General features: G+C 34.7%; 1 protein-coding gene across 1 annotated transcript; it reads left to right on the plus strand.

Moving 5' to 3' along the window:
• The first annotated feature begins 3,918 nt into the window (after positions 1-3,918).
• On the plus strand, positions 3,919-14,216 carry LOC121391617. Its single transcript, XM_041523183.1, has 5 exons — positions 3,919-4,174; positions 5,106-5,222; positions 6,770-8,475; positions 8,590-12,724; positions 13,036-14,216. Exons 1-5 carry the CDS (start codon positions 3,919-3,921, stop codon positions 14,214-14,216), a joined length of 7,395 nt encoding a protein of 2,464 aa, XP_041379117.1.
• Positions 14,217-21,336: the final 7,120 nt, after the last annotated feature.

Raw genomic sequence — 21,336 nt, forward strand, 5'->3', positions numbered from 1 at the left:
AGATATGTGGATGTATGGACAAATTAGCAGATGGACACATGGAATGACTAATGGACGAACTTGTATCCTTTATTTTTCATAGACCTGGTCTGTTGATGGTTATTATTTATGGCTATTACCTCGAGGAGAACAACTTCTTGATCAAAGTTGTTACCATGACAACAAAGAAAGAGAGAACAAAGACGATGAGGAACAAGAAGCCAAGAGTAATAAAGTGTTAATTGCTGGGAGTCATGTTGTAATTATTAATTTTGTGAAAAGTGCATTTATTAATAATCCTATTATCGTAAGTTATGGCCTCGTTATAGATAATGATATTCATTGTCTTCTGATGTCACATGACATCACTTATTTAGACCAATCACGAACATCTTGTACTTCATTCTGCTGATCGTATTTATCTTGCACCTCCCACTTGTCACACTAACTCTAATGACACTAGAAATAGGAAGAATAATGGTAACTATGGCAACAATGGCCATGATTTTAATAAAGCAGAAGGCCTTGTTCCTCAGTGGAAAATTGTCCAAGTAATAATTATAAATTGTTTTTATTTTAGATTTTTTGTTTCTTTTTAGCTTCCAAGCAACTACTTAACTTTGAATTGGCCTTTACAGGTATATATATATATTTAATTTGTCTCATCTCTCTCTCTCTCTCTCCAGTATGTGGCTATAAATCCTGCTGGAGATCAAATTGTTACAGCTGGTAAAGCAGGACTAGCTATTTATCAAATTCACAAAAGAAAATGGAAATTATTTGGGAGTGAATTGCAAGAACAAAATCTCATTTGTAGAGGGGGTGTGGCTTGGTATAAAGATGTAGTGATATTTCCTTGTCGTGTCCAAGAGAAAAATGAGGAAGTATGGGACACCTGGTTTATCTGTCATTTAATTTTGATCTGTTAAAGGTTCAATTTTATTCTGTTCATCAAAATTTGGATGTTTCACGAAGTCTTCATACTCTTCGACTTATCTCTCCAGCTGTTAAAATCAATGTTCTTGGATCTCATCTCATCATTGCTACTAGAGACTCCACTTTGACGCTATATAAAATGAAAATGTCTTATAATTCTGATAAAAGTATGGATAGATGGATTGATATATAAAAGGATGGTTGATACTCAGTAATTAATATTAATTAATATTAATAATATTAATATTAATTAATATCTTTTATTTATTTCATAGGTCTTCTTTTATCAGTAATAAAACTTCATGTTATGTCATTCTTACCCTCCCTGTCTCGTCCATGGGCACTGACCCTTGTCTCTATAGTTCCCTCTACTATTCGTGCTGAGCCAGGTAGGATGAAGGGAGTGGGGATGCCCCTGTTGTAAGTAAATTTGGTGTTTCGTTAGGTTCTGGTAGTTTGGAGAAATTAGAAAGTATTTTATTGAATATTAGTGGGCGTGTGTCTTGATGGTACAAAAAGAAATACCACATGTGTCTGATGAACTACAGGTATGTCCATTTAGTATATCTATATGTCCATTTGTTATATCTATATGTCCATTTGTTATACCTATATGTCCATTTAGTATATCTATATGTCTATTTGTTATATCTATATGTCCATTTAGTATATTTATATGTCCATTTGTTTATTTTACCAATATAATGCATTCATTTAACAAAATATATTCTATTTACTGAGTGTGCGTCCATTTTTTCAGGAGGAATCGTGGTCATTTTCAAGTCCTGTTAGTCTTGCTCCTTCAGTTGAAGCTATTTGGACTCCACCCCCTTGACTCCACCACCCCACTCTTCACCTAATCATCTTATGGAGTCATTATGGTTTGCATGTGGTGCTCAAGGGATAAAGGTATATAAAATGGATGAGTGTTTGGATAAATGGACGGAGGAATGACTAAAGTGTTGAGTTGATTGATAAATGGACAGCTACTTGTAAAATAGAATTAATTAATTTGTAGGTGTGGCTTCCTCTGTATCCTCGTGATGAAGGTCATCCCACATTCCTCTCAAAGAGGATCATGTTAACTCTGCCATCATCTTCATCTTTTCCACAAACTATCTTGTTCTCTGATGCTGTCATAGTGGGTGTCTTACATGAACCACTTCATGCTGACCACACCCTAACCACACCCATTTATTTCCCACCCACAACTGTTAGGAGAATTGTAAGCAAATAATTTTTTAAAACTATTTCAAGGTCTCCTTTTAGACACGTTTATTTTTAAATCATATTTTGAGACAGTTATTAAAAAGAAAGTTAGTTAAAATTTTAATAGTTATGTTATCCATCTTAATAACAGCTTAGGTAACCACGCCCTTCAAATAGCTCGAAGACATGCCCATTTGCCATACTTTGCTCATATACTTGAGCTGATGTTGCATGAGATTCTAGAAGAGGAAGCCCCAGGTTCCATTCCCATACCAGGTTTGAGGACAGAGACCTATACTGCATAAGTTATAGATATATATATATTAATCTTACTAGATGCATTACTTCCAAGAATAATAGAATTTATTAAACAATTCCCTCACTTTTTGGAAACAGTTGGATCATGTGCTCGTAAAACTGAAGTAGCACTTTGGCACTATCTATTTGCAGCCGTGGGTAACCCTAAGGACCTCTTTGAGGTGGGTGTGTCAGTTCAGTACACAAACTGACTGTATTATTTTACAGTTATGTTTGGGCAGACTCCAAACTGAAGACAGCTGCTTCTTATCTGATTATTATACAAAATTTAGAACCTCCAGCTGTCAGTCGACATGTATGTCCCTCTCAAATAATTTACTGACCATCTTGTGTTCTTTTGTTTATCTTTAGTTAGCTACTCGTTTGTTAGATGCTGCTCTAGATAACAATCAGTGGGAATTATGTAAAGATTTAGTTCGATTTTTAAAGAGAATTGGTCAGTATGTATTATTGATTGTAAATATCATGTGTGTTGTATTAATTGTCAGCTAATGACATTACACAATATCTAAATAAAATAGATAGAATAGAAAAGCTCCAAAGAGACTTGATGATTAAGTCTTACAACATTGCTGACCATAACTAACACCTCCTTTTGCTCTCTAAGGCTCTTATAGTTCAGCTGGTAAATAAATGACCCAGATAATCAAAGTCATGAATTCTAGTCCCATTTGGAGTTCTTTTCTCTTTTTTCTATATGTCTATTCATTCAATGTATTTATCAAATATAGGTCCTGGAGACAGTACTCCATTATCTCCTGTCTCATCTTTACCTACTCCTTCTACTCCTCATGTTAAAACCCCTAAATCATCAGGTAATTGTTAACATTATTAACAATACTACTACTATTGTTTATCCTATAAAGGTCCTGGCTCTCTTCCAGCAAATCTCTCCTCACCATCAACATCATCAGGTGTTGTTCCTGATTTAGATCAGTCTGTGGTATCTGTGGCTAGAGATTATTTGAGTAGTGGAAGTACATCAAATGTTGTCAGTGTTAGTGGAGACTATTGTGATCCTTCTGGAAAAGTGATCAAAAGGTAATCACTATAAATAGAACAATAATACTGACATCATCATTGTAGATTTGTAGTTACTATAAATAGAATATACTTGATCTTCTCTTGTTTCAATTGTAGACCTCATTTTGCTCTTGATATGGATACAAGAGAAGAGTTCTTTATAGAATTAATTTTAAGTCGTCATGCTCGTAAATTACTGACTTCTAATTGTCTGTATGATCTTGGTCTTTTTGCTGCTCATTTGGACTTTGACCTCCAACAATGGATGGCAAAAGAAAGGTATATCGTCATGGTGATATATTGCAATACTCTCTCCCTTCCTCCCTCAGACACAGAGCTGCTTGTATTGACAATTACATTCATGTTCTCTGTGAACTTCACAAGCAATTTCATTGGCCATTCCCTCCCTCCTCCACATCAACCACACCCAGTAGTGTTAGAGAACAGGTTGTCATGACAACCAATGAACTCTCTACGGACCAGAAATTACCGGAAAATGAGAATGTTGACAATTTAGAGAGCTCGTTAGACATAACTAAAAGAGGTCTTAAGAGACTTAATCGTCCTCCTGATTTGAATATTTCTGGCACTCACAGTCAAATAGAAACAGTAGAGGCTACAGTGGGTGGAGAAGAGGAAGAGAGTACAGGAGAACATCAAATTGAGGAGGAAGTTATTGTCCATAGCTCCACCCCCTCTAAATTATCGGGTACAGGAAGTTATAGTTCAGAGAACTTTATAAACCTCCATCATGTGAGTTTATTATTGATATTCCTTTAATTGAGTCGCTCTCCATTAGCTGATAGATTGTATGGCTCAGATTCTTTAGTAGAAATTGTTGATGATTCTAGTCTTTGGGAAGAAGATATCACCATGACAACAGGATGGACCACGCCTTCAAAGACGGTCCAATCTGAATTAGAGATACGATACTTTATCAATGCTAGTGTCAATTCATATTGCTTGGAGTGGGTAGTCATATTAGGTATTCTATTACAAGATTTGTCAATATTCATGCACGTCCAACAACAACTCAACTATCTTGATTCTCAGACAACATTTCCTGATGACATTGATACAAGACTACTTAATGGTATCAACTCTTTGAGTGAATGGGCTGCTATTAACTGGTACAGTACACACATATGTTACCATAGCAACCTATATACTATGCAATGTACATCATTATACATGTACTCATTTCATTACGTCATATTATAAGATTTAGAGAATTAATGTTAGGGTGGGGGTGGAGTTAGGTTTAGAACAATAAATAATAAATTAATTGTTGTCTTGATTTCAATCATCTTTTCTTTATCTCTTATTAGTCCTGGATATCTTCCCTTTCTCTCACTCATTACTCCCATTTTGTATCAGTGGCAACAACTACTACAAGATCATGTAAGGAACGTCCAGGACACGCCTCTATTGAATGACTCCACCCACCAATTATTAAGTGCTCAGGTTGTAGAGGGTACTGATTCTGTTGGTAAAGATGACAAACCAGTTAATCTGGTCAAACAGGTTAAACAAGATTATATCAACAGTCAAATGAAGAGACAAGTGGTTGTATTATAGCATAATTATAATTATTAATATTATTGATTTTAACTATTAATAACTAATTAACGTTTAATTAGCTCGGTGGACGTGGTTTGCTTTTGAAACACCTTTCTCAATGGAACAATCAACAGTAGAGATTTGTAATGCCTGTTCTGAAAGTGATCTCGATCTTGTTAAGAGACTTATAACCCGAGGTACGTCACCTTGGGTACGTGATGATCAAGGGAACACGCTCTTTCACTTGTGTTGTAGTTCATATCACTGTGGATTAGACATATTACAATATCTTATTACCACTTCTGAAATTGTAAGTTTTAGTGATTTATGTAATAATGAAGGCTCCACACCACTTCACTTGGCTTGTGGTGCTGGAAAGAAAGAATTTGTAGACTTTCTAATACGTGGTCAATATAATAATTATAATGAATTTGGCCTACCCAATTGCCAAGGGGAAACCCTCTTTTTCTTGCCAGTAAAAATGGTCATGAACACATTGTATCATTGATATGTACTAATCCTGACTATATATTGGATCCTGATGATATATATCAGTGTATTAAAGTGGCACCAAATTGGGATATAATGACAATATTATTGAGAGTGATATCATTTAATGATTTTATGACTAGAGTACGTCAAGAAAAGCACGCAAAGCAAATTTTTAAGAATAGTGTCACTATTCAATGGAAAGACAGTAGTTCTCCTTTCTTTCATCAAGTAGCTATATCAGGTGATCTAGATATAGTACAGTACCTTGTTAATGAGGTAGGATGTGATATAAATAGTTTAGATAGTGAGGGATACACTCCTCTACATAGAGCTATTGAGTATGGTCATCTACCAATAGTTCAATATCTCCTTAGTCAACCTCAATGTAAAAGTGAGACTAGAAGTAATAACTGTGGAATGTATCCATTACATCATGCTGCTAGGTGTGGTTATTTGGAAATTGTCAAGGCTCTTGTTGCTAGGGATTGTGATGTTAATATTAAAAATGAGAATGAGTTAACTCCATTACATTATTCCTGTGGAGGTGGTCATTTATTAGTAGTAAAATATTTAACATCTCATCCACAATGTAATATACATGCAAAGGACAAATGGGACAGAACTTCTCTTCATACTGCAGCAGAGTGTGGTCAATTACACATTGCTAAATATCTCACTGAAGAAAGGAATGTTGATATTAATTTAGTTGGTCATTATAGAGAAACTCCTCTTTATATGGCTTGTTGGCATGGTCATTTATCACTAGTAGAATATTTCACATCTCAGTCTCACTGTAATATTAACTTAAAGGATCAATGTGGACAAAATCCACTTCATATAGCAGCTTATAGAGGACATTTGGAAATAGTCAAACATCTTGTTGACTCAAAAGGTTGTGATATCAATGTAGCAGATGACAAAGGATATACTCCAATACATAATGCATGTTATAATGATCATTTACCAGTAGTAGAATATCTTGTTGAAGATAAAGGTTGTGATGTCGATTTCAAGGATCATTATGGTAACACTCCATTGCACATAGCATGTCAAAAGGGTCACTTTGAAATTGTCAAATTTCTAACTGCACACCCTCAATGTAATATTGAAGCTGAGAATATTGGTCAGGTGAGACCAGTCTACTTAGTTTGTAAATCTGGAAATGTAGACATTGTACGACATCTTGTTGAAGACAAAAACTGTGATATTACTGGTAAATATGGTTTTTTTAATGACACTCTATTACACGTAGCATGTCAAAATGGTCACTTTGAAATTGTCAAACTTCTAACTGCACATCCTCAATGTAATATCAAAGCTAAAAATAATAATCATGAAAGACCAGTCTCTTTAGCATGTAAATCTGGAAATGTAGACATTGTACGACATCTTGTTAAAGACAAAGGCTGTGATATTACTGGTAAATATGGTTTTTTTAATGACACTCTATTACACATAGCATGTGAAAAGGGTCACTTCGAAATTGTCAAATTTCTAACTGCACACCCTCAATGTAATATTGAAGCTGAGAATAGTATTCATGAAAGATCAGTCTCTTTAGCATGTAAATCTGGAAATGTAGACATTGTACAACATCTTGTTGAAGACAAAGGTTGTGACTTTGATGTCAGATGTGGGAATGCTAACAACACTCCATTACACATAGCATGTGAAAAGGGAAACTTTGAAATTGTCAAATTTCTAACTGCACACCCTCAATGTAATATTGAAGCTGAGAATAGTATTCATGAAAGACCAGTCTCTTTAGCATGTAAATCTGGAAATGTAAACATTGTACAACATCTTGTTGAAGATAAAGGTTGTGATGTTGATTTCAAGACTCGTTATGATGATACTCCATTACACTTAGCATGTGAAAAGGGTAACTTTGAAATTGTCAAACTTCTAACTGCACATCCTCAATGTAATATTGAAGCTGAGAATATTGGTCAGGAGAGACCAGTCTACTTAGCTTGTAAATCTGGAAATGTAAACATTGTACGACTGCTTGTTGAAGACAAAAACTGTGTTATTACTGGTAAATATGGTTTTTTTAATGACACTCTATTACACGTAGCATGTCAAAACGGTCACTTTGAAATTGTCAAACTTCTAACTGCACACCCTCAATGTAATATTGAAGCTAAGAATAATATTCATGAAAGACCAGTCTCTTTAGCATGTAAATCTGGAAATGTAGACATTGTACAACATCTTGTTGAAGATAAAGGTTGTGATGTTGATTTCAAGACTCGTTATGATGATACTCCATTACACTTAGCATGTGAAAATGGTTACTTTGAAATTGTCAAACTTCTAACTGCACATCCTCAATGTAATGTTGAAGCTAAGAATAATTCTCAGGAGAGACCAGTCTCTTTAGCATGTAAATCTGGAAATGTAGACATTGTACGACATCTTGTTAAAGACAAAGGCTGTGATATTACTAGTAAATATGGTTTTCTTAATGACACTCTATTACACGTAGCATGTCAAAAAGGTCACTTTGAAATTGTCAAACTTCTAACTGCACACCCTCAATGTAATATTGAAGCTGAGAATAATAATCAGGAGAGACCAGTCTACTTAGCTTGTAAGTCTGGAAATGTAAACATTGTACGACATCTTGTTCAAGATAAAGGTTGCAATGTTGATTTCAAGACTCGTTATGGTAACAATACTCCATTACACATAGCATGTGAAAAGGGTCACTTCGAAATTGTCAAACTTCTAACTGAAAACCCTCAATGTAATATTGAAGCTGAGAACGATATGCAGGAAAGACCAGTCTCTTTAGCATGTAAATCTGGAAATGTGGACATTGTAAAACATCTTGTTGAAGATAAAGGTTGTGATGTTGATGTCAAGACTCATTATGATGCTACTCCATTACACATAGCATGTGGAAAGGGTAACTTTGAAATGGTCAAAGTTCTAACTGCGCATCCTCAATGTAATGTTGAAGCTGAGAATAATAACCAGGAAAGACCAGTCTACTTAGCTTGTAAGTCTGGAAATGTAAACATTGTACGACATCTTGTTCAAGATAAAGGTTGCAATGTTGATTTCAAGACTCGTTATGGTAACAATACTCCATTACACATAGCATGTGAAAAGGGTCACTTCGAAATTGTCAAACTTCTAACTGAAAACCCTCAATGTAATATTGAAGCTGAGAACGATATGCAGGAAAGACCAGTCTCTTTAGCATGTAAATCTGGAAATGTGGACATTGTAAAACATCTTGTTGAAGATAAAGGTTGTGATGTTGATGTCAAGACTCATTATGATGCTACTCCATTACACATAGCATGTGGAAAGGGTAACTTTGAAATGGTCAAAGTTCTAACTGCGCATCCTCAATGTAATGTTGAAGCTGAGAATAATAACCAGGAAAGACCAGTCTACTTAGCTTGTAAGTCTGGAAATGTAAACATTGTACGACATCTTGTTCAAGATAAAGGTTGCAATGTTGATTTCAAGACTCGTTATGGTAACAATACTCCATTACACATAGCATGTGAAAAGGGTCACTTCGAAATTGTCAAACTTCTAACTGAAAACCCTCAATGTAATATTGAAGCTGAGAACGATATGCAGGAAAGACCAGTCTCTTTAGCATGTAAATCTGGAAATGTGGACATTGTAAAACATCTTGTTGAAGATAAAGGTTGTGATGTTGATGTCAAGACTCATTATGATGCTACTCCATTACACATAGCATGTGGAAAGGGTAACTTTGAAATGGTCAAAGTTCTAACTGCGCATCCTCAATGTAATGTTGAAGCTGAGAATAATAACCAGGAAAGACCAGTCTACTTAGCTTGTAAGTCTGGAAATGTAAACATTGTACGACATCTTGTTGAAGATAAAGGCTGTGATGTTGATGTCAAAACTCATTATGATGCTACTCCATTACACTTAGCATGTGAAAAAGGTTACTTTGAAATTGTCAAACTTCTAACTGCGCATACTCAATGTAATATTGAAGCTGAGAATAATAATCAGGAGAGACCAGTCTACTTAGCTTGTGAATCTGGAAATGTAGATATTGTACAGCATCTTGTTGAAGACAAAGGTTGTGACATTGATGTCAGATGTGGGAATGCTAACAACAGTCTATTACACATAGCATGTGGAAAGGAGAGCTTTGAAATGGTCAAACTTCTAACAGCATATCCTCAATGTAATATTGAAGCTGAGAATAATGGTCAGGAGAGACCAGTCTACTTAGCTTGTGAATCTGGAAATGTAGACATAGTACGACATCTTATTGAAGATAAAGGCTGTGATGTTGATGTCAAGACTCATTATAATGATACTCCATTACACTTAGCATGCAGGAAGAGTAACTTTGAAATTGTCAAACTACTAACTGCACACCCTAAATGTAATATTGAAGCTGAGAATAATGGTCAGGAGAGACCAGTCTACTTAGCTTGTGAATCTGGAAATGTAGACATTGTACAACATCTTGTTGAAGACAAAGGTTGTGATGTTCATTTCAAGACTCGTTATAGTAACAACACTCCATTACACATAGCATGCAAGAAGAGTAACTTTGAAATTGTCAAACTTCTAACTGCACACCCTAAATGTAATATTGAAGCTGAGAATAATAATCAGGAGAGACCAGTCTACTTAGCTTGTGAATCTGGAAATGTAGACATTGTACAACATCTTGTTGAAGACAAAGGTTGTGATGTCAATTTCAAGATCAGTTATATTAACAACACTTTATTACACATAGCATGTGAAAAGGGTCACTTTGAAATGGTTAAAATTCTAACGGCACACCCTAAGTGTAATATTGAAGCTGAGAATAATAATCAGGAGAGACCAGTCTACTTAGCTTGTGAATCTGGAAATGTAGACATTGTACAACATCTTGTTGAAGACAAAGGTTGTGACATTGATGTCAGATGTGAGAATGCTAACAACACTCCATTACACATAGCATGTGAAAAGGGAAACTTTGAAATGGTCAAAGTTCTAACTGCACATCCTCAATGTAATGTTGAAGCTGAGAATAATAATCAGGAGAGACCAGTCTACTTAGCTTGTGAATCTGGAAATGTAGATATTGTACAACATCTTGTTGAAGACAAAGGTTGTGACATTGATGTCAGATGTGGGAATGCTAACAACACTCCATTACACATAACATGTGAAAAGGGTCACTTTGAAATGGTCAAACTACTAACTGCACACCCTAAATGTAATATTGAAGCTGAGAATAAGAATCAAGAGAGACCAGTCTACTTAGCTTGTGAATCTGGAAATGTAGACATTGTACGACATCTTGTTGAAGACAAAGGTTGCGACATTGATGTCAGATGTGCGAAGGCTAAGAACACTCCATTACACATAGCATGTGAAAAGGGTCACTTTGAAATGGTCAAACTACTAACTGCACACCCTAAATGTAATATTGAAGCTGAGAATAAGAATCAGGAGAGACCAGTCTACTTAGCTTGTGAATCTGGAAATGTAGATATTGTACAACAACTTGTTGAAGACAAAGGTTGTGACATTGATGTCAGATGTGGGAATGCTAAGAACACTCCATTACACATAGCATGTGAAAAGGGTCACTTTGAAATGGTCAAACTACTAACTGCACACCCTAAATGTAATATTGAAGCTGAGAATAAGAATCAGGAGAGACCAGTCTACTTAGCTTGTGAATCTGGAAATGTAGACATTGTACGACATCTTGTTGAAGACAAAGGTTGCGACATTGATGTCAGATGTGGGAATGCTAACAACTCTCCATTACACATAACATGTGAAAATGGTCACTTTGAAATGGTCAAACTACTAACTGCACACCCTAAATGTAATATTGAAGCTGAGAATAAGAATCAGGAGAGACCAGTCTACTTAGCTTGTGAATCTGGAAATGTAGACATTGTACGACATCTTGTTGAAGACAAAGATTGCGACATTGATGTCAGATGTGCGAAGGCTAAGAACACTCCATTACACATAGCATGTGAAAAGGGTCACTTTGAAATGGTCAAACTACTAACTGCACACCCTAAATGTAATATTGAAGCTGAGAATAAGAATCAGGAGAGACCAGTCTACTTAGCTTGTGAATCTGGAAATGTAGACATTGTACGACATCTTGTTGAAGACAAAGATTGCGACATTGATGTCAGATGTGCGAAGGCTAAGAACACTCCATTACACATAGCATGTGAAAAGGGTCACTTTGAAATGGTCAAACTACTAACTGCACACCCTAAATGTAATATTGAAGCTGAGAATAAGAATCAGGAGAGACCAGTCTACTTAGCTTGTGAATCTGGAAATGTAGATATTGTACAACATCTTGTTGAAGACAAAGGTTGTGACATTGATGTCAGATGTGGGAATGCTAACAACTCTCCATTACACATAACATGTGAAAAGGGTCACTTTGAAATGGTCAAACTACTAACTGCACACCCTAAATGTAATATTGAAGCTGAGAATAATAATCAGGAGAGACCAGTCTGCTTAGCTTGTGAATCTGGAAATGTAGACATAGTACGACATCTTATTGAAGATAAAGGCTGTGATGTTGATGTCAAGACTCATTATAATGATACTCCATTACACTTAGCATGCAGGAAGAGTAACTTTGAAATTGTCAAACTTCTAACTGCACACCCTAAATGTAATATTGAAGCTGAGAATATGAATCAGGAGAGACCAGTCTACTTAGCTTGTGAATCTGGAAATGTAGATATTGTACGACATCTTGTTGAAGACAAAGGTTGTGATGTTCATTTCAAGAGATGTTATAGTAACAACACTCCATTACACATAGCATGCAAGAAGAGTAACTTTGAAATGGTCAAACTACTAACTGCACACCCTAAATGTAATATTGAAGCTGAGAATAAGAATCAGGAGAGACCAGTCTACTTAGCTTGTGAATCTGGAAATGTAGACATTGTACAACATCTTGTTGAAGATAAAGGCTGTGATGTTGATGTCAAGACTCATTATAATGATACTCCATTACACATAGCATGCAAGAAGAGTAACTTTGAAATTGTCAAACTACTAACTGCACACCCTAAATGTAATATTGAAGCTGAGAATGAAGATCAGGAGAGACCAGTCTACTTAGCTTGTAAGTCTGGAAATGTAGACATTGTACAACATCTTGTTGAAGACAAAGGTTGTGATGTTAATTTCAAGACTCAATATGATGGTAACTCTATATTACACATAGCATGTAGAAAGGGTGCCTTAAAAATTGTGAAAATTCTAACTGATGATTGTCGATGCAATATTGAAGCTGAGAATAAAGATCATAAGAGACCGCTCCATTTAGCATATCAGTATGAACATGTACACATTGTACAACATCTTGTTGATAAAGGATGCGTTATTGATGGATTTGACAATACAACATATGTGCGTAGCAGAAGGAAAATGAAATCCTCTCAATTCTTCAATATCAACAAGCACTTGGTACTAGTGGAGAGGCAATGTTATGTGTTGTCAAGTGTATTCTAACAGGACCACCAGGTGCTGGTAAGAGTACTTTGAAGAAGAAATTACTCAATGAGTCTCTTACAGAACCTTCTCTTAGTACTGGTGTGGTTGATGCAGCCATACAAGTTGACTCATTTCGTAAACTACAACAACATAATGCAGTAGTTACTACAGAATGGAGGACACAAGATCTAGATGAAGAAGCTGTTTTAGTATATGAGAATATTGCATCTAGCACTTCAAGAAGTCTTCATCATCCTACTAGTAGTGAAATCATTCAATTCAACAACAATGTATCATCAGATATTGTGATACCAATGACAGAAATCAATGAAACTGACATTGATATGAGAGATGTATTAGAAGAGGAGCTGGAGGATAGTAGTGGCTGTAATAGTGATAGTGAAACAAACACAATGGAAGGACAAGAAGGTACCAAAAAAATCAGATTAGAAGAGAAACTGGAAGAAGGAGATATTGAAGAGGACAATAAAAGATTTAAAAAAAAAGACAAAACCACTATAACACATCAAAAAGGTCTCAAATCACTATCAAAATTTGTAGAAAGTATTCCAGTCACCAAAAGAAGAGTTTATGAAGAGAGATCTCAACAAACCACCAAAGACAGTCATGCTATGTTACATATCATTGATACTGGAGGACAACCTGAGTTCCATGAAATGTTACCAGCTCTTATCACTGGTCCAGCTATTAATCTACTTGTTTTTGATCTAACAATAGACTTGAAAAGTCGTTATGAAATTACATATCGATCATCTAGTGGTGATTCTAAACCTTATCAAACATCCCTCACTCATGAAGAGGTCATCTTTCGTTCTCTAGCTAGTATAGCTTGTTTAAGACAAAATACTATTGGATGGAGTTTTGATGCAGTACCACTGAAGGATGAGTCAGAGCCTGCTGCATTCCTCATAGCTACTCACAGAGATTGTTTTCTAAATGAAACTGAAGCTCAAGCTAAAGTGGATTCAGTCAACAACCATCTTAAACTGAAGATACAGGCCAGCGGTGAACTGTTTAGAGAAGATCTTGTACAATATTCAACTTCAGATCAAGTGATTTTTGCACTTGACACAAGAAATGATCAAAAGAAATTGAAGAGTTACGTTCAATTCTTCATGAAGTCATTGACAGAAAGTTTCATGAGTTACCTGTTCCTGCTTCTTGGTGTGCCTTTAGCCTAAAATTACGAAAGAGTAAAAAGTCTATTCATCTACTAGATACATGTTATGAAATAGCACGAGATTGTGGAATCAAAGATGAAGATGACTTCAAGTCAGTTCTCTGGTTTTTACATCACAGAGTGGGTGTTATTATGCATTATCCAGAAGTAGAGGGACTAGGAAATATTGTCATCACTGACCTCCAACTTGTATTTGACAGAATTACACAACTCATCACATCATGTTTTACTTTTAAAGAGTTAGGAAGTGCCTCATCTGAAAAAGAGTTTCGTGATAATGGCCGATTTAGTGAGTCACATGTAAAACAGCTTTCTTCTAGGAAAGGAGACCCTCTTACACCTACCAGACTAGTATCACTATTAAAACATCTACATATTGTAGCTGGTCCTATGAAGATCAAAGTTGGTCGTAAGATTGAGAAGTATTACTTTATGCCTTGTGCTCTAAAACCTGCTCCAGTTGAAGAGGAACAAAGAGATCAGTCCATTTGTCCTGCTCCTTTGACAATCTATTTTGAGTGTGGGTACACTCCTGTGGGTGTGTTCTGTTGTCTAGTAGTTTATCTCCTCAGTCAAACATCTAAATCAGAGCTAGAGTGGAAGTTACATGATAAAATTGTCCATCATCGTAACAAGATTACCTTTATCGTTGGTAAATATCATGATCGTATCACTCTTATCAGTCGATCTACTTATCTTGAAGTTTGGGTTGACCAAATAACTCCAAAGTTATCATTAGATGTTCTCTGTGAACAGATTATCTCCACACTACACAGAGGTCTAGAGACAGTCACACAATCATTACACTACACTTACAAATCTCGTCATTTCTTTGGTTTTACTTGTTGCTATCCTGAGTGTCACTTGTATTCTTCTCATCCTGCTATAGTTGATGAAAATGATTTAGCAGCAGAGTGTGTATTAACTCGTGAAGTGATGCATTTACAAGAGCAAAGATACCTGGTGTGGTCAACAAAGGTATATTCTCTCTTCCCTTGTATTCATTACATACTATGTAACACTTACTAGATATCAGAGCTCACTACTACTAGTGTATCAAGTGAAATACCATGTACTCAATCTCAAGGTATTACTTATTAATATACTATATAGTAGTATTGAGTATTATCTTTAATAGAGTCCTCTAATGTAACTGAAGTTAGTGATAGTATGAATGAAGTGATCCTTACAAATATATTAGGTATTGACAAATGACAAGTGATTCAGTCACTATATACTATTTTTATTTACAGATGTTGACAGAGATTTGAGAGAGGCAATGAAACTATTGGACAAACTAACAAAATGGGAATTTCTTGGACTTGAACTGGGTCTCTGTCATTCAACTCTTGAAACTATTAAAATTAATGAAAGAGGACAAGTTTAAACAATGTATGATGAGGATGTTAGTTGCTTGGTTAAAGAAGACTGACAATGTATCGTGTTGCCATGGTCCTAGTTGGCAACAACTTATTGAGTCATTGAGAGCAATAGAAGAGAATAGTCTAGCTGATGACATAGAGAGGAGACTACTTAATAAGAGATCATGTGATCAATCACCATCTACTCCACCTCCCAGTAAGAGATCAACTAACAGAGATGAAGTAAATGATGAGAGTAGTAGCAGGGAATCCTCCATTAGTAGTCAGAGACAAGAGAGAAGACAACACAAGAGACAGAGAACAGATGAGGAGGATAACTCTGACTATGATGATAATATTACAACTAGTAGTACCAAACGACAACCTCCAAGGTCACATGACCAATCAGCTAAACCACGTGGTAAGGAACCGGCAGGAGGGAGATCTTACAAAAGGAAAGGGAGACCAGACAATGACACAGATCCCAATACTAAAAGGAGATGCTAGTAGACAGATATCTCATTCCTCATTGATGTCACTCTTCTACAATAGAGATCACACATATTATCCACAGAGTGTAATAGATCATTGAACATTTACTTTCAGTATACTTCAAGTATCCAAGAATGATGTATATCTCTATCAACTACAACATACTATCTAGGTTAATTATAAAACAATATTATTATAATTATTCTATTTATCTTATAGGGTTGTGTTAAAACTGCACACTTACTGTTTACATGATATCTATTACATCCATTTTCTACCATATACCACTTACCATATATGGACATATTAACCATACAATGACATAGATCCCAGTACTATAATAGGAGATCTACTAATAGAGGTATTATAGTTTAACATTACATGATGATAATCAGTTATATCTTTGCTATATAGAGTATCTTAATGAGTATGTGGACATTATTAGTAATGGAGTATTGTAGTTAATACAGGAAGATGGATGTTCTAAGTATCTGATATGACTTCTTATGTACCATCAGTTAGTATGAATCTCTCTATGTGAAGTCATAAAGAATAGTTCAAAATGGTACTATTACCTAATGATAGTATATTTGTGATTTATTTATTTCCAGATAACCAAAGGATATCTTCTATCATCTAATTGAGACCTTTTTCATCATATCACAACAATGATCACGGCCTTTACAGCTACCAATATCACTTATATTATTACTATGAGACATACAGTTTGATGTAGGTGTTATTATCCTATCCATTAGATCTCAAGTTATTAAAATGAGGTGATGACAGGGACTTAATACAGTGGACCTATCAAACTTTTTATCAGATGAAACAAAATATGATTCTATTTAATGTAATATTAACATGTTATAAATTGGGTGGAGTTAAGTGGGCTGCTTGTCTGGTTTGAAACACCCACTAAGTGGAGAAGGCTGGTGTATGTAACTGGAGATTTATCAAGAGTGGTAGTATGTACAGTAACAAAGGATCTTCTGTTAGTACTTACTCTGAGGAAAGACAACAGAGAACAACAAAGGTATCCTTCATACTCAAATATACCATACTATATGTAATGTCACACTAGATATCAGACCAACCCTCTAGTAGATCTAGTGGAGCAACATGTGCTGCAACACAATATCAAGGTATTAGCAATATATTAAGTATATTGTTATTATTACTAACATTACAGAGTCTTCCAGTATAACTAAAGTTGATGATACACTCCTTACAAACATACTAGGTATGATACACCTCTATTGCTCTGTGACATGTATTGTTATTTATATAATATATGTAGATTTTAGTAAAGATTTGAAAAGGGCAATGGGATTACTGGACAAACTTACGGACTGGGAATCACTTGGACTTGAACTGGGTCTCCATTTTTCGACATTAGATGCTATTAAAATTGAAGAAAGAGATTAAGTTAGAAAATGTATGATGAGAATGTTAGTACTTGGTTAAAGAAGACTGAAATGTAGCATGTTACAAAAGGAAAGGGAGACCAGACAATGATGCAGATTCACATGACCAATTGACTAGATGTGGTATAGGAGAATGGAGACCAGACAGTGATATTCATTGCAGTATTAAAAAGAGACAGAGGACAGATGAGGAGGATTCTGACTATGATGATAATATTTCTACTAGTATTATTAACAAACGACAACCTCCAAGGTCACATGATAAACAACAATTTTCAAGGCCACGCAACGGACAACAACCTCCAAGATCACATGACAAATTTACCAGACATGATGATATTCTTCAAAGACCAACAAAATCTATAGTAAGTATATCTTATTTGCAGCATGTCTATTATATTAATATGTGTCTATTATATTAGTATGATATTACTAATATTGTGATACATTGTTTGTAGTTATTTCTTGACTTAGACAAATATATACCTCATTGCTATTATAAGTACATCTCTCTCTCTCTCTCTCTCTCTCTCTCTCTCTCTCTCTCTCTCTCTCTCTCTCTCTCTCTCTCTCTCTCTCTCTCTCTCTCTCTCCTCTCTCTCTCTCTCTTCTAGCACTCAGAACTTAACACTATAGATCATATGGATATAGTCCCTCCTATCAAAGCACTACCAAGTCAACAGGAAGTATCACTATTAGGTAAGTTAATCCTAACATTTAACAGACTGCTATATAATTTTTTACATAGACCAATCCACTCCTATATTTAACAATTATCATACTATAGATATCATTTCCCATAGATGAACTATCTACTATCACATAGCTAAGTAGTAAGTAGCTGTTTATAAAATAACAGTACACCAGCTGTATCTGGAAGCAAAATTTGTAGCATGAACTATAATATGTTTGTGGCATAATAACAGAGAACTATAACTAGAATCAGAGCTGATATCCTTCCTTCATAACTAAATGCTTGCTAGCACTCTGAAAACTATGTCATCACACAACAAGCATATATAATGTCATTTACTGTTTATTATACTCTCAACAGATATTGATGTTAGCGAAATGAGGAAAATAATCAAGAAAGTTCTCACAGAGAACTATGCCAATTTAACTAGTTTGCCAAAAATGTCCTTACCAAAATTACCTGCTGAAATGTTTGCTGTTGGTCTCATAATGATTAGTAGTGGAGTACAAAGGACAGCAACATTTGATGATATTATGGAAGAATTCCAGGCTAGAATGAATTTTAAGAGAAGTCCTGCTGAATTACAAGAATATTTTGTTAAATTCTTAACAAGTTTAAACAAAGTAGGTGGTAGTTTTGCTGCTGCCTCTAGTCTCCTTCAAGATGAATGGACTGAAGCCATCAGACATAATTTTACTCTAGACACTGCCATAATTATATGTCATTGTAAATATAACATTGATTTTTACTCTTTTTTTGTTTTCACAATCATAGAACCCAACATAGTGATACTCTCAAACAACTACATTGTGAAATTGAGAGACTTAAACTAGAAAACAAAAGTAATGTTACTGTATTCCGTTATGTGTGTGATATTGATGTCTTTGTTTAGAGTTAAATTTTAAACTAGTCATGTGCAGATGTGGTCTAGTTTATCTCTTCAGCCACTTGAACACAATCAAATGAGATTACTAGTTAGTGAATGTATTTTACATGTAACTGAGTCAGTGTAGACTGGGACTGCCCACATTTTCATATACATACTTCAGACTGAGTCCTATAACTAGTATAGACTTTTCAGACTGAGTCTTTTCTATAGCTACAAAGAGCAGACAGAGTTATAGAAAGCATGAGAGAAATGATAGCTCAGAAACAGATGATAAACTAAGACCATTCATGTTGGAGAAAGAAGTGAGAGAGTTACAGAATGTATTGCGGAATGAAAGAAGTCAAAATAGTCAACTGATGAAAGTCATTGAACAAAGAATGCAACAAAGGTACTACTGATGTACAACACTAACAACTTCATGTGCTAAATACAGAAATACATTATATGATAATACTGCATCTTTAAGTACTATAATTACTCATTATGTATAATAATATGTTTTTTGTAGCTTAATTTACTCTCTTTTTCGTGTTAAGTTATGATCACTCAGATATCGAGAGTGAAGTTGCTCATCAAGATGAAAGAGAGGACAGTCTCACTTTAGACGAGTGTAAAACAATTTTACAAGATTTAAGGGTTAAAAATGAGTGCCAGGCTCACGAGGTATAGTAGGAAAAAATGTTTTCGACATTCATATGTCCATTGATATGTCTTTTTATTCATCCATTGATTTATCCATGAATCCATTTGTAGGTTTCATTCATCTATTTCTGTACATGTAAATATGACTCATTCAAGTTTGGTCATTCTTTATTTGGTCCTCTAGTTAAATCAATTAATAGCTGATCTTCAAGACTTGTTATTCTCAGATAAATGGACACCAGATGCATATCTCATAGCCAGAGCTTATGTGCCTGATGACTTTGAGAGAGATGATAAAGATCACTTTACCAATAAGGAAAGGTACACGTGAGAAGACTGTCAATATGTCTGTGTGTGTGTGTGTGTCATTTATTTAACTCTCGGTCTAGACTCCCACAACTAGTACGACACAATGATAAAGTGTAAGTGATACATTAAGTACTTTTGATTAAAATCAAACTCAAAAAACTACCAAATATAAAAATTATATCATTGCTTAATTTCAATTCAGAATTGGTTAAAAATCTGTAAATAATAAAATTAATTTAACCAGTTTTTAATTTTACTAGTACTTAACAAACAATAAATAACTTTAGAAGTATAAAGTAACTCATGCTTTTATGATTTTTTTGTTATTCCCCATTAATAAAGACAAGACATATCGTCATCTTTACAAGAGTGTACACCTCCCAGCTCTATACCACACCTACCTAATCCAATATCAGAACAACATAAACATCCTCCATGATTACAAAGAACTAGATTAGGTACATTGACAAAAGACCATTTGAATTATTATAGCGTAATATTTTTTCTGAAATATAAAATTTCAGTGTTCTAAATACAGTAGGGATAAAGGGAATGAGAGAGTTTATAAGTAATACCTATAATTAGAATCATATGTCTGTCTACATGTACTTACATGTATTCTATGAAACCACTCCCTTAACAACTTCAAGAAGCCCTGAGCTAGGTAGCTAGTAATAGTCGATGAATTATCTAAAACAGTTACTAGTATAGAATAAAATGTCTCTAATACTCTTACAAGATATCAACAAACTGGACAAGATCCATAAAAATCAAAGAGACTTCATAATCACTGTCAACTTTCAACTTAAATGTCTTACCCCTCTGTACATAATACATATATAGTAAACTAAGTGACACTTGATGAACAGTAGATTATCATGTAATACAATAACATGTTTAAATGGTAAACCTACAATTTTCATTCATTTACAAAAATGTAAAGTTTGTCAATAAAATTAAAATTGTGATTGATGCATTAAAAAATTGATCTATTTAAAAATACAGAATTTTTCAAAGCTAGCACGGACAGATCTGGTTCATGTAACTAGTACGCTGCACTATGATAGCTGTCTCCATCATATCTATACTAGTTTCACTAATTCATAATATATACACACATATTGTTATAGAAAATGCTGAGACTGCTAAACTGTCTAGTTTGGAAGTTTCTGATAGAATATATTATACCTTTTATTGTATATAGACATTGCTTTAAAACTATATTCTTTCTAGTAACAATTTGTAGAATGTTAAAACTACTTGTATATTTTGAAGATTTCAATTAGTTGTTAATCAAATCAATTAAA

This window comes from Gigantopelta aegis, unplaced genomic scaffold (assembly GCF_016097555.1).
Source record: "Gigantopelta aegis isolate Gae_Host unplaced genomic scaffold, Gae_host_genome ctg2744_pilon_pilon:::debris, whole genome shotgun sequence".
NCBI lineage: Eukaryota > Metazoa > Mollusca > Gastropoda > Neomphalida > Peltospiridae > Gigantopelta > Gigantopelta aegis.